This window comes from Acanthisitta chloris, unplaced genomic scaffold, assembly GCF_000695815.1.
Source record: "Acanthisitta chloris isolate BGI_N310 unplaced genomic scaffold, ASM69581v1 scaffold11127, whole genome shotgun sequence".
Lineage (NCBI taxonomy): Eukaryota > Metazoa > Chordata > Aves > Passeriformes > Acanthisittidae > Acanthisitta > Acanthisitta chloris.
In genome coordinates, this window is record NW_008683250.1 from 189322 (window position 1) to 203919 (window position 14598).

A 14598-nucleotide genomic window follows, 5' to 3' on the forward strand; every position below is an offset into this window, starting at 1 on the left:
ACAGGTTGCCCAGAGAAGCTGTGGCTGCCCCATCTCTGGAAGTGTTCAAGGCCAGGCTGGACAGGAGTTTTTGTGGAAGGTGTCCCTGCCTGTGGCAGGGGGGTTTGGAACTAGATGGTCTTTAAGCTCCCTGACAACCCAGACCATTTATAATTTCCAGTGGGGTCATGTGTCCATGATGTTAATGATTCCCTGAAGAAATTAAAGGAGATATGTCAGTTTGGTAAGAGATGTTGCTGGGTCTCCACTCTGTCTTGTGTTTGAGTGTTAGAAGAAGAAAAAAACCGGAGGCAGACATTGTAAAAAAGGCAGCAAACCAACCTTTCCCCTCAAATAATATGACGATCTGCATACACACTGAAGTGGAGAAAAATTGGTAAGCAGCTAGGAGGACAGATGAGTAGATAGGGCTATATTTGTGTTTCTTTTATGAGTAGTGGCAAAGGAAGTTAATCTTCAGAGTATAATTATAGAGTATATATCTTTTCATTTCCAGAGGAGGCTGGAGACTGTATTTTAAAAGCTTTGACTGTGTTCATTGGAGCAGCTGAAAGAGCTGAAAATAAAGGGGGAAAGGTGTCAAAGCCCTGTTAAAAACTTCATTATATTCAAGCAGTTGGAGCAAACTGGGCGAACAAAATGTCCCAGTGTTCTTGTCAGATCTTGGCTTGGTGAGATTCACACGCCCACCCAGGTGGGCTGAGGCAATTTAAATGGCACAGTATCTGGGCTGCTTACAAATGATGCTGTGTATTGTTGTACAAGACCTTTTAATCACTGCAGGGCAACTGCTGGAGGGTGATGGGAAAGCTGCCAATCAAAGGGCATTGTGACAGCCTGTCCAGAAAATCATCCACTTGGTCTAACACACAAGCCACATTCAATGTGTTGAAGTGTACCAGGAATTTAATTAAAACTTTATGTATTTCATAGCTTAAATATGGATATGGGCACATGGCAGAGGAACCCATGACAGTTTTCAGGAGATCTGAATTAAGCAACTGACTGATTGGAAATGGCAAAAGTTGTGGATTTTCCTTGGTTTTCTTTTTTTCCCCTGAATTGGACACCACACATTTGTTTCCAGTTTGACTTTGGGAGAAAGTCAGATTGAAGGTCCAAGCCTCTATAACACAGGCTGCTATTACTTTGCTAATGTTTTTAGACACTTCATGGCTGCCAGCCTCAAGATACAGATGAGCTGCGGGCAAACTATTCTTCCAAGGACCAGTGTGAAACCCAAATCTGCAACCATGCCATTTCTTGGCCCTTACCATGCTGCTGCTGCTAATGATAGTGATGGTAACACACATTAGAGCACTTTGTCACAATTCAGTGGCCCTGACATTTACCATTTGCTCACCAGGAAGGTCAATACTACACACCCTGCCCACCCCCAGTGCAAGGAAGCATGTTCTCAGTTTGGCAGTGTGCATTAAAGATCCCACTGATTTTTCAATGGATTTAGTGAAAACCTCTGCTTACAGTTCTCCACAGCTGGACTCTGATGTAGCTCTACATTTGTGGTACAAAGGAAGACTGAAATCTCCCAGATTTATCTTGGGAATTAGGATTTTATTCCTGTCTGGCTTCCAGAGATACAAACTTGCTGGCCCCATGTGGATCAGCAAGGACAGAAAAAAGACATGCAGCATCCCCTTCCTGTTGCTGTTAAAAGCTCAATTAGACTCTGAATTTATGATAAGTTCTTAAAAAACTGAGATCTGAAACACATAGTTTCTTCTCCGGACAAGGGTGAGATCGCAGACTCACACAGCAGCAGTTGTTAGCCCTCTGATCCACAGAGTCTATAGTAATCATACCCCCTGGTCCCAGTATGCTCTTAAGAGATCTTGTAACTCAATCAAAGCAAGATTCATCAGAGCAGGATATAACTCCTCAGTCCTACATCCTTAGTTTGGCAGAGTTCCACCATGTAAGTGAAAAAGGGTTCTCAGCCCTCTTTGCTTATCATGGGGGCTCTAAAGATGGGGATAAGGTAGTAGTTTGAATGTTCTCCTGCGAAGTCATAACTGAATAGAATCTTGGCTGTTTCCCTGACCCTGCCCTCTTCCTCCCATCAGTCTTGTCCTCCAGATTTGAATAGGGAGAATGAGCCTTCTGAGATCAAGAAACCCCAGTCTGACTGATGCATAGATTGTCAAATTTCTGTTTTCAATCTTAAAAAATTATCCAGAGATACATTATAAATTTGTACAGACTCCCACGAACTTCAACTTCTCTCCATCATCCACTTTCCCTCATTAAAGTTCTGCAGAAGTAAGCAGGCATCCACAGACCAGATTGAAAATCTTCATTTGGGGGCTACTCAGTAGCAGCAGCCTGCAGTGCTGTGCAGGACCCTGGAATGTGTCAGTCTCCAGTGGGCATTGGACTAAGAAGCTGATTTCACTGCATGCAGGACAGACCTCAAGAAGGTGTAGCAGTTGCACAGTTAAGTTAGCTGTGAATTTGTCTGTGAATTGATGTAAATCTATGTCAAGAAGGTTTCACTACGATATTCTGTTGTATGTTTAATGAGCAGCATACTGTGTTACCAAAGTTGACTTTGCACACTTGCTCTAAATGACTTGCTAGCCTCCTCCTGAGCTGACTGCCTGGGCCACAGCACTGCAAGGTGCAAGAAACATGCATCTTAACACAGTGGGAAGCTGTGATCCTATTAGAATGTACAAGCAGAATAATCCTAAATCAGGTAGGTTTGGTCCACAGTATCAGGGAGTTCTGAGGCTATAACCAGAGGGTACCTTCTTCCTTCTTTTCTCATCAAGGCAGGTTGATGTCTTAAGTTTCCTGAAATATATGAAAAAAGATATAGGACAGGAGTGCTCTCTTAAAATCAGGGTCTAGTCCTGGTAATAGAATTTCATCTATTCAGTTTAGGTCCTTGTTTTAGGACATTCCTCCCACTGCCAGCAATAGATAGCTACCTCCCTGAGAATTCACAGTCATGTATGTCAGAGTTTCAGCCAAGTTTCCTCTCTGGAGCTTCCCACAGAGACTTGTGGTGTTATCACAGCAGGGGAGAAGGCTTGGTTTGCTACTGACCCTGAAGCTGTGGGGTATGCAGACAGCATGATGTGGAAGGCTGTGGATAATCATGCTCCAGGGCTGTAAAAAATGATGGTGAGAGGAGAACTGACTGCCCATGGCCTGGAAGTCACACCACTACTCCTGTTTACCTACTAATCTCTTTTAGTGTTAGCAGCAACAACCACCTGTTTTGTTGAGTTAGTGCTGTGAGATGGCAAAACTAGGAGAAGTGGCTCTACTCACTGAAATGCTGTTTCCTATCAGTTCTAGAGAGAAGGTGACTGAGTAAAGCATACCATAGGATGGATTTGGCTCAGTGGCTGCCAGTTGAATTGCACAAAATTGTATCATTTCATGTGGTTGGACAATATGGGAAAGAATAGTGGAGGCATGTAGCAGGGAAAATCTAATTAAATTGTTGTCAGGGGAGATTTATTAGCTAGATATAAAGAAATGAATTGTTGATTTATGCCTATCTGGAATCTAGTCCTTTGTTACTAAAACATATAGGGAGAATGTGGTTAAGAAATGTTAAAGCTAGAAAGCAGTCTTTCAGGTGTATTCCAGGAATAGTAAAATCTGTGAAATTTCACATAATAGGGACTGAACTAAAGAAACCACAAGAATTGCCTCCCACACTAAACTCTCTGGGGCAGATTCTCTGACCTCTGCAAGCAAAAAAAAAGGAACAGAGAGTATCTGCGAAGTCCTCATGTAGTCAATATAGTAGTAAAAGAAAAAGGAGCCTGGAGGACTCTCAGGCTCTATTTTCGTCTTTGCCACATAGCAACAGTGTGATTTTGGTCAAATCAATGAGGTCCCTGTGCTCTCAACTAATCAGTGGAGTTTATCTGTAAAGCTGAGAACAAAAATTTTCCTCAGCCCCTATATCTAACTTGGTCTGCTTCTCTTGTACTTTTCCATAGGTCTTGAACAAATCAGTAGCATGCGGGGAAGGTTACTTAAAGGTTGATTGTCAAGTACTTTTGTATCTTTGGACAAAAAGCTCCCTGTTCAGTGCTACATGTTACTATTTTTATGAATGGCAATTAGGATTTAAAGTGTTATAGAAGCATCAGTGGAACCAAAAAATTGATGCTACGGCAGACTGTATGAACATCACCCACTGTTGTTATTTTCGTTCTGTCCTTTAAAACAAAACCAAAACTCTGCCATTCACTAAGTGGGAATAAGCTGTCAGTTTTTTAACATGAAGTGGCAGGATAAGTCCCAGTGGCAGTGGGGGAGCTGGTTTTGCATTGGCAAGATTTACGATAAGAGATTTGCATGAGTGCTGAGGCTAAAGGAAGATAGATCCCCAAAGGCAAATTCTACCAATAATTGAATTACAAAGCCATTATCATGTGCTGAACGGAGCAACTTTATAGCTCTATTGTGACAGGATAAAGCTTGTTAGAATATTTATGTTCATAGGACAACTTTGGCATAAGGATCTCTAAGAGTACATTCTTTCTTCCACCTGTCTAATTAGTCTTTCTGTGTAATGCAGTATATGGGGAGATAGGGATGTGCTCAAATTGAGACTGGGAAGAAGGAATGCTGAAGGTCAGGAGACATCTCAAAATAAACAACATGTTAAGAACAAAGTCATCTGCAAAAGGCAGCAGAGGCAAATGAACATTTTTAATGATGAGGAGTCAAGCTGGATTTTCCAAGCAATATTGTGTTGGTTTTCTGTTTGGTATTGCATTGCAGTCACTTCTGAACTACTCTGAGTGAGCATTGATAAGTTCCAAATGGCCAGAATTGTATGGATCTCATTCCACCCATGTTAGTAGAGGCATGCTGTTATCTGCCATTTATCTGCCATCATATGCTGCATGAACAAATCATACATGTTTACCCCTGAAAGAAGGTGAGGTACGATCATACGAGTCCTGATTTTGTACTAGTTCATTTCCTCTGAGACATGGGAAAGCTGCATAATGTCTCTGTCCCCATATAAAGCATGAAGGCCATTCACACTGGTTCTGTCTGTGAAACAGGCATTTCTGTGCTTCCAGCCTTTCATTCTGGGCCATCTGCATTGAAAATTCTGTAAAGTAACAATGTCTTTTATTGCCTGGCTTAAAAGACCTTTGATCATGGCTTCTGTGAGCATGTATGATACAAATAATACATCTGAAAAGATTGCTATTAAATTTCTTGTGCATATAATCCCAGATATGGTGTGACTGTGTCTGAAGTCAAATATCCAAAACCAAAGGCATGCACAGCTACTTTCCAGAATACACAAACACTTGAGATGTAGCCCTTATTGTCTGGTGCTTCAAGTTCTTTGTTTATGAAAAAAATGGTAGTTTGAAATTAGGTGCACCAAGTGGAAGCTTTTGCTGTCTTCACAATGATGCCTTTTTGCAGTTCTGAGTGGTCTGACTGCCTTGCAAGCCTCATCAGTTCCCAGCATCCATAAACAATTGCTTTTGTCCCTAGAAGTGAAAAAAGATAGAAGAGGTGGAAACCCCAGGATAACAGGGTCTCTATTGAATTTTCTTGGCTCAGAAATGCTGACAGGCCAAGGAAGCCAAGGTTTTAGAAATGTTTCAGACAGAGAAGATGGCAAGGGGCTGGTCACTACAGAAATATGCCAACTAGGATTTGCTGTGCAATGGGCAGTGCCAGGGTGCTTTTGTTTGGTTCAGCCTAGTTCTAAACCAGAGGATGATTCAGGGTCTTTTCCTTGTGCTGCTTCTCACGGTGGATGTAGAATCTGCATTCAGAGCAATTACAGCACTGCAGCCAGTGATATCGATTTGTGAGGCTCTCAAGTGCAGATGACTACTTAGCAGGCTTGATAGTGATTAAAAATTTAGGAAGCAACTTTGTAATAGGACAGTGGGGGTCCTAAATTTTTCAAAATGTAAGCATCTTCAGTATAAAGGCAGAGGGGTCACTGCCTTGCACTCCCCTTGGCTTTTCTAAATCCTTATTTTCCCAAAAGATTTTTTTTCCCGTCTTTTCCTTTCTCTTTTTTTCAAAGCATTCAGGCAATTATAGCAACAAAACACTAAAAGTTAATCACAAAAATACTAGGCACCGTTCAACAGAAAGTGTTGTGAGGATATCCCTGGTGCTCTGAAGTTTCAGGGAGTATTACAGAAAGCCTGAGATGAAAGGGATGGACAAAGGGCATGCTGGCATTTTACCACAAAGTGAAAACATAGACTCTGGCAAAAAGAAAGGTTTGTGGATATATGAGTGTTTGGGCTTTGAGAACAGATGCTGAAAGGAAAGAATGGAATTGAGAAATATGAGAAGAAAGCTCAGCTGTCATAGTGAACAAAAGTTGCTCAGAAGAATGACAAAATATTGGACTGTTGTTTATTTTAAAAGAAATTTCTGAGAGAAATCAGTAGCTGAGTGGGTCCCAGAGTGTTGTTCGTCTGTATCCCTGTTCTTTGCAGGGTGTTTGGTTTATCAGCTATCAGATACACAGTGCTTTTCCTTGTTTAGCTTGTGAAGCATGCATTGACCAGGTTGAATTGACAATGTGCACAAAAGACAATGAAGTAGAACAGGCAGTTGTATCAAGTTAGAAACATGGAGTTTGAGGCTTTGGTGTTATCTTGGGCAAATCCAGCATGTAGTTTCCTTCTTGTATGTTTGAAGCTTGTATTTATTGATCATTCTAGTTTTGGTATAAGAACCTTCAAAACCGGTCATCAGTTAGAAATGGAATTTCTTTGTAATCAGGCATTCATTCTGTTCCATACTGATACCATGGGCTTAACACTGTTACTTGGTAATACTCAGGCTCATAGAAGTACATTGACTTTCTCAGCTTCTAAAGATGATCCTTTTTCTCCCAGCCAAATTAAAAAGACAAGTAAACCCACTGATAGTATAGCTGCTCCATGCTTGGTAGTGTTGTGATAGACTTGGTTGACATACTAAAAATTTCAAGATTTCTGATGTATATTACACAGTTCCTAACCCCTTGTTTCCAGTAGGTGCTTTAAGAATTGATTGTCCTATGTGTGCCAAAGGGTATGTCTTATTTTCCTACAGAATGCATGTTCTCAGGGGCAGTGAAACCAAAAGCACAGTATTTATCTCTTGTATATGCTCATTGTGGTCAATATTGCATTTCTGAATGTCTCTTGGGCTTTTATATGCCATATAATAAATGATAACACTGATGTAAGCTGTATAAAGCATAACTCTCAGAGAAAAAGCTGCCCAGGACATTCAATTACTTCTTTAATTGCAATCCATAGTTTATCTGTAGTTTGTGTTTTTAAATGTAGGTAATAAACAGATTTCAGATCTGTTGTTACCTGCTTTGGCACCTTTATGTGATCACATGTGCGTGTCTGTAGTGTAGGTGTCCAGACATCTTAAATTCAGTGGAGAGAAACAGTCCTTTCTAGGATTAGGTCTTCTCATGAAGTCGTATCTACAGCATTCAGATAAGCCACAGTGCAAAACTGATTGTTTCACTTCACTCTCTGCAAAAAGAGTGGAGTGTGATTAGTTCAGTTTTAAATATCTATAAGATATATCTATAACTGGGTAAGATGATTATAACTTTATGTGGCTTTTCAGATAGTATGGAGGGATGTATAGAGAAATATCACAAGGCTACACCATGGAACAAGACAACATGATGCAAAATGATGTAACATAAAAAGATGTTGGTCAGTAAGCTCTTATCAGAATCCAGATGGAAGTGATAAGTTTCTGGATGTCAGCTCTATACAGCTAATATTGATTTGAGCAGATATGTATTTGCTTTCTGCCTGTCCTTTGCAACTGTGTCATGTTATAATTTAATATTATGGGCCTGACTGTGACCTTGTGCTGTCACAAATAAATTAAGCCTATTATATATCAAAGCAATGAAATGTATGTTTTCTAAGGTAGGAAGAAAGATCTAGCAGATAGGAAAACTTGGGTATGGTTCTTGCCTCTACCTCAGATGTCCTGTTTTTCTTTAGGAACTCCCTCCTTTGGACCTTAGTCTTTGTCATCACAAGTTGCAGGGGTCAGGAGATACCAAAAGAAAAGAAGGCCTAGAGCAGACGAACAGTGTTTATCACCAGTCATGTTTCAGCCATCCCTGTTCTGTACATCCTTGGGAGAACTGATTGCTTAAGTCTACCCTGAGTTGAAGCTTCTACAGTCTCAATACTAGCTGTTGTAGTGTGAGACTAAGTAACATGCAGGTTACTACTGCTCTAGTCTAACTTTCAGGGCTTGATGGGTCCACATCTTTATAATCTACTCTTAAGACATCTAAGAGTTTGATGTAAATTATGGCTCGTATTTCCAGTGAAAACAACAGTGGCAATCACGTCCTATGCATCAGTGAAACATCTCAGTCTGAATTGTCTGTCTTTGCCTGAGAAGATGCAACAGAGGTTCTTCTTGGGGTCAGAATAGCACTGTGAGGAGGAAACTCACAAAGCACCTGACTGTAGACTCACATGCTTTAACTAGGGCAACAAGTTCTTTGCTGGACGAATACTATTGTTGTGTGTCTCTGAAGAGACAAAATGTTCAAATTTGTGGAATATATTCCTTGTTTCTTTGAAAAGTTCACATCCCCGTGGGGGTGTGTGAGGTCAGAATGAGGAATGCACTGTCAAAGCTGTACTGTGTCTTCTGCAATAGCCCAATTCCAGGTGGGCTATTCCATTAGCTCAATTTCCAGTACTTAAAGCACACTTAAATGAACCAGAATAAAGAGGAGATACACCATATTGCAAGCTTATACCCTCTACATTTTTTTAAAGCTGTTTGTCACTGGCATCTATCTATCTGTCTTGTACTGAATTGTGACTTGCAGGCCCAGAATTTTGGCCCTAAATCTGCTGATGATAGCAGGTATAAGAAAAATGCCCTAGGAAGGTGTTTCCTTCCCACCCACTTGGTGTCAATTATCAGGAAGCAGAGATTTTAAATGGAAGTTGAATGTTTAGGAGAATAAGACCTTGCCATAAACGTTATTAAAAATGTAAAGAGGTGAAAGCAATGCTGGCTCAGAGTATTTTCTAAAACTTCAGTCACCCACAAAGGAGAAAACAATCCAAACCTTCTCCAGCTAGTGAATTGCTACCGATTTTGTCAAGCAAAGCTAAGGATTAATCAGGACACAGATAGTCTTGTTATTGTTAACATTTTTATAATGGTTATTAGTTAATGCACATGATGATTAAGCACTAGAGGTGCCTCTGATTACAGTCAGTGGGAACTGAATTAAGGTCTAAATCACTGTTTGAATCTCACTTCTGATTTCCTGAAAAATAATGAGGCTTTGAACAGAACATCTAATTTGTCTATCTGGAAATGAATGTGTGTCTTCCCACACGCTTCTATTAACTTGGAGGTCAGGCAGCTAGCAAGAAACTGATTGTTCAACCCTTAGCTTTAGTCTAAGATTATGACTTGGATGACAGGGCCAAGACCAAAACCAAGGCTGATCGTCAGCAGTGCTGCTGAGGCTGCTGTACAATGGGATTGGCACATACTTGCTGTCAGTACTTCCATAATTCAGACTGTCCATCAAACCACTGGCCATTTGGACTCTTCCAGGGAGTTGTTGAGGCCAGCAATGCCAGCCCAGGAGAACCTCAACAATAGAAGGAAAACTTGATTCCACAAGCCCCTTATTTGCAGTGCTCAATGTCTTTATGTTGTCACTTATTAATTCATAGTGAACAAACAGTCATTTTCTGAGTCAATGTGACATTTCTTTTATTAATGGAACACTGTTTTTATTAGATCAGAAGTGATAAAATGTCTCAGGATAAAATGAGTTTTTAAAACTTCTTAATTAATGAGGGAACATTGATCATTAAGAGTGTCAATTAAGCAAATGTGCATAAAATGTCCAATATAAAGGAACAGCTATAATTAGCATGCTGGCAAATACTATTATCCCATCAATTAAAGTCTTCTGTATCCCACCCTGAACTGAATTGCATCCTTCTGACCAAACCAGGGGACACATCAAAATGTCAGGTACCAGTGGGAACAGAAACAAGTTTCCAGGTGGAAAGAAGGGAAGTAAAAGTGTCAGAAATAAAGAACACATAAGTACAATGGCATTGATTAGATAAAATGGTAGAATTTATTTGAAATATTCAAGTTTATTTTAGGTAAAACTCCAAAATGCTTTCAAAATTAGCTGTTCTTATTTGTGGGTATGAGTTTATGTCCCTCTAAAAAAGGACCTCCTGTGAACTTAATATCTCAGGCATTCATATTATATGTTGGTTTTAAAGCTTTTGTCTCAATCTGTGTTTTACAGGTCTATGATGGGCTCTGGTAGAGAGCCTGATCTTGTGCATCTGGAGGCAAAGACAGTGGATGGTCGTAAGTATATCAGCTTCCAAATACCATGGTATACTGGTCTGTCCTCATATTCTTGTAGCCACACAGTATCACAGTTGAAATCTGGCTTCTTTTTAGTGATTCATTCATTTAATATGAGGGGTTTGGCTGTTCCAAGGCAGGTCCATCAGGAGAGAAGCCTTTCCAGCAAGGCAAAAAGTTTAGTTTAATAGACTGTGAAAAGAGCTGAGAACACAGTAAGGAAGAATAGGTGATAAGCAGTAATTGGAGTTAGTGTGCACAGGACTTTTATTTCTTCTTACATGATTTTTGTTGATGGGAACATAGCATTGAAGGGAAGTTCCTGGGTCACAAAGTCTAACTGCTGTTTTTTCATACGGTACATAACACCACCTTGTTCATAGCTTTATAGTTTTAGCAGACCAGGGAGACTCTGCCTTAGGTACTACCTTTGAAAATGCCTCATTTCTTTCACATTAGAAACCTTTTAATGACCAGCCTAAGTGTATTCTTCCCTGTTATCCTGTCATTGTCCTTCACTTTCATCGGCTCCTTTCCCTGCCTGGTTTGCCTCTTGAGGTGCTTTTTTTAGCACTCCAGGAGCCTCCTTTACCTGCAACTCCAAAATATTCTCCTAATTGGCTGTAAATTCTCTCAGGCACCCTAAGCCACCTGCTGGCCTTTTCTCCTCCCATCCATGCTTCCTCAAGGTTTATCTTTGAGCTTCACGGCCTTTGCAGATCTTGCTCCATGGATTTCTTTTCCACAACATTGGATTGCCTCTGGCTGGCATCACACTGAAAGCCTGGCTGCCATAAATCTAGTCACTGTAATTCTGTATTGTTTCCTCTGTAAATAGCAGCTTTGCTGCAACATAACAAGAAGATTTTTACCATTTGCAATGTAGAAGTATTAATGATGCAGTCAAGTAATTCCTTTTCACATGGATAAAATTCTCCCTTGAATTGTACACTCAAGTGCAGTGATGTTACTTAAAATGTGTATTTTGTCATTGGAAACTAAAAAACTATCTGAAAGGTTAATTGTAAGGTAACCTGGTTTTTAACTTATGGAAATCTAGCTTTAAAGAGAATTTTTTGGAAGATGAATTTTGAAAAGAAACAGTTGAGATAGAAGCCATAAAGTTTTAAAGGTCTTTCTATTTCAAGACGTCCAAGATTAGTAAAAGTGAAAGGAGGTATTATCTCTATTTCTTATAATTTGTGATCTATGATTATTATTTCACCTCTCAATTTCACTTACCTGCATATGGTGGCAAGGCTGGGAACATGAGGCTTTCTATTTCTTGGGACATGCTAAATGAAAATAAAATATTCTTACAGGACAGTGTCTGTTTCAGCTCAAAATATTGCTGTTATAAATTATTAAGAAGTTGAGGTCATTGAGATGAAGCACTGCACTACAAGTGATATTTAAGGAGGTGCATCCTGGTGATGCTTTTGAAGGGTGTTCAGCTCACAGTGGGCAGAGACAGTGCCATGCTCCAAATGCCTTGAATGGTCTTGTTTGAGGTCTTAGGCTAAAATAAGAACATTTTGTACAGCTGTAGCACATTTCTACAAAAGACTTGTGTGCTTTATAAATCAGTAAGCTTTATTACAGCTCTTAAGGTGGAAACAAAAGAAAATGTAGATGAAACTGGCTTCACTGAGGAGTCAAACTATTAGTAAAATTCATGTGGAGTAACAAATCATTGCTCATCAACTGAGCTTTAGTAACAGATTCTGTATATTTATATTGACTTAGTTGCACGGCAGCACAAGTTAATTTTTTCAGTTTAGTCAGTGACAGAACTACTAATGTGAATGTGTGAGTAGTATCAGACCTTCAGCCAGTGGTGATCCCTCTTGCAAACCAGTGATTTGGGTGAAAGTCCTGTTAATGAGTCAGGAGGTCTCCAGCTCACTTCACTGGCGATATAAGAGAATATGTTGCATCTTCATTAAGTGCATGCTCAGTTTTGCCCATTGCTCCAGAGAGTGTTGGGCTCCAAAGAGGACCGTGGTGGGTAGCTGGAAGCAGTAACCTTGGAACATAACACAGCACTTTTTGCCAGATATTTGGAAGCACTGCAGGCCGTAGGATTTTTAAGACCAAGACAGACAAATAGTATGTACATGGTCCATGAATCCAGTTACCATGACTAACTTGGTATATACAGGTTTCTTGGATGTTAGAGCTCTCTTGTAAGTACTAAATCATTCTCCTTTTCCTGCACAAAGTAATCATTACCCTCCAATGGATGAAAAAACCTTTCACCTCTGCAATGGAACAGGTGTGTCACTGGCAGTGGGATGATAGGGTGAAGTGTGCTGAAGTGAGAAAGATAATTTTTTCCCAACTGAGGGTAATTTTAAAGTAATTTTTCTTGCATTTTTAGGGCTCTTTTAAAAAAATGTTCTTGCATTTATGTATTTATACTTTGTTTGGAATATCTCTTTTGAGGGTTAATCGAGTGTAAAATTTCAATAAAGGGATTAAATTTGAGAAGATAGACTTGCCAAAACAAGGCATAGAGAAAGAAGGAAAGAAAGAGGAGTAGTGTGGAAACAGCTGCACAATCTATAAAATAAAATAAAAAATCCTAAAGTGGAAATATAAGGCTAAGCAAAAAACTGCTAAACTAAGTAGAAATAAGGGAAAAAGAACTCGTTCTATTGCTGGTATCTTTCTAGCAGAAGGTGAATAGTACAACTGCAGGTTTAGGTGAGAAGAGGTAGAAATGTCAGCAGGGTACAGGGTTAGCCCTTCTCTTGTTTGTTGTTCTTATTTGAGAACATCTATCAGCAGCAACCTTAGTATTGTGCTTTCCTTGCAAGAACACCAGTGAGTCTCTATCTCTGCTCCCTATTACAGTCTGTCTGTGGATTTTATTTATTGTGTTTATGTACATAATGTAAAAAGTTTGCAAGGACCAAACCAAGAGTCTCTTAGCAGGCACAGTATCACTTCAGTGGCGTGTTGATTTATGCCTGCTGAGGATCAGGCTAGCAGTGTTGTTCCTGAGTGCATGTTCTCCCTACCTTTTTTTTTTCTCAGGATCCAGAAAAATCTGGACTCCTTCTGAACACACTCTGTCTTACCAAACTTGGGTGCAGGTAGGGATTTACAAACTTAGTACAGTCTCTTCAATTTAGTTGTACTGACGGAGGGAGATTTGAAGGGCTAATCATTGCCATTTAGGTTTTTAATCCTGTCCTGTCAGTTTTGGAGAACACCAGGAAAATTTTCATCTAGTGAAATGTGATGGTTTTGTTTATTTTTTCAAAGGCTTCAGGCCCAATCCAAGTCAAGCTGGGACTGAGAGCATAGTGGAAAACCTGATATTCTGGTTGGAAGAAGTTCATATGAACCTTATCTCACATTTCCATTTGTATGCTTGGGTGTCCCTGGTGTTCCACTTTGATTTTGCAACAGGATCAAAGGCAAAACGGCAAAGTCATCAGGAATTGTGATTTTTTTTTTTTTTTTTGCCTGGCTTCAGGTCAACACCCCAGTAAGACAATTAATCCCCTACAGTTCTTAACCACACGATAAGCTGCTCTTTGTTGCATTCACCACCAAAGTCAGCAAGTAGAGTGACTAGTGGAAGTTAAATCTAAGTTTGCTCAAATGCAGCTTGAAGTGCTTTCAGAAGGTGTAAACTTAATGACATGTGGGGTTTAGGTTTGCAAAGAATATGGAAGTCCTGAAAGATCCTAAATTAATGGGCTTGCCTGATTTGAGCTAGGTAGGGTTATCCCAGTAAGGCCTGATTCAAGCTAACTGACATGGGACATAATTTTTATTCAGGTGATGCCTATTGAGGAATCCAGACTGTTGATGAGAATTAGAAAGATGGATTCCTGCAAGGCATTTGAAGGCTAACTGGATACCCACTGGCCTCCAAAGAATGGCAAAACTGACTCAAAGGTTGTCTAAAGGACAGTTTCTATAAATGCAAGTCAGGAAAACCAGCTGTTACATTTATGAGGCATGCATTTGCTTATGTAGATAAGCATAGAGATATATATGATTTTGAGTAAAGTTTTTAATTCATGTAAATTTTTTTTGAAAGCATGGATGAAAGAAGCTAAGGGGTTTTCTAATATGCTGCCAAAATATTAGAGAGCTTCTGGTATTTAAGAAGTAGTTTTGTTTCCTTTGCTCTTTCTTCTGCTGTCCTGATTTACACAGCAGCTCTTCTATCGAAAGGTAATTAAGGTG

General features: G+C 39.8%; 1 protein-coding gene across 1 annotated transcript in view; it reads left to right on the forward strand.

Moving 5' to 3' along the window:
• SORCS1 (sortilin-related VPS10 domain containing receptor 1) overlaps nucleotides 1–14598 on the forward strand; it is a gene marked incomplete at its 5' end in the record, with an annotated part of 199449 nt that overhangs the window by 105207 nt on the left and 79644 nt on the right. The window contains one exon of the mRNA XM_009078866.1: nucleotides 10328–10392. Coding sequence (XP_009077114.1) covers nucleotides 10328–10392 — 65 coding nt within the window. The remainder of the gene's footprint in view (nucleotides 1–10327; nucleotides 10393–14598) is intronic.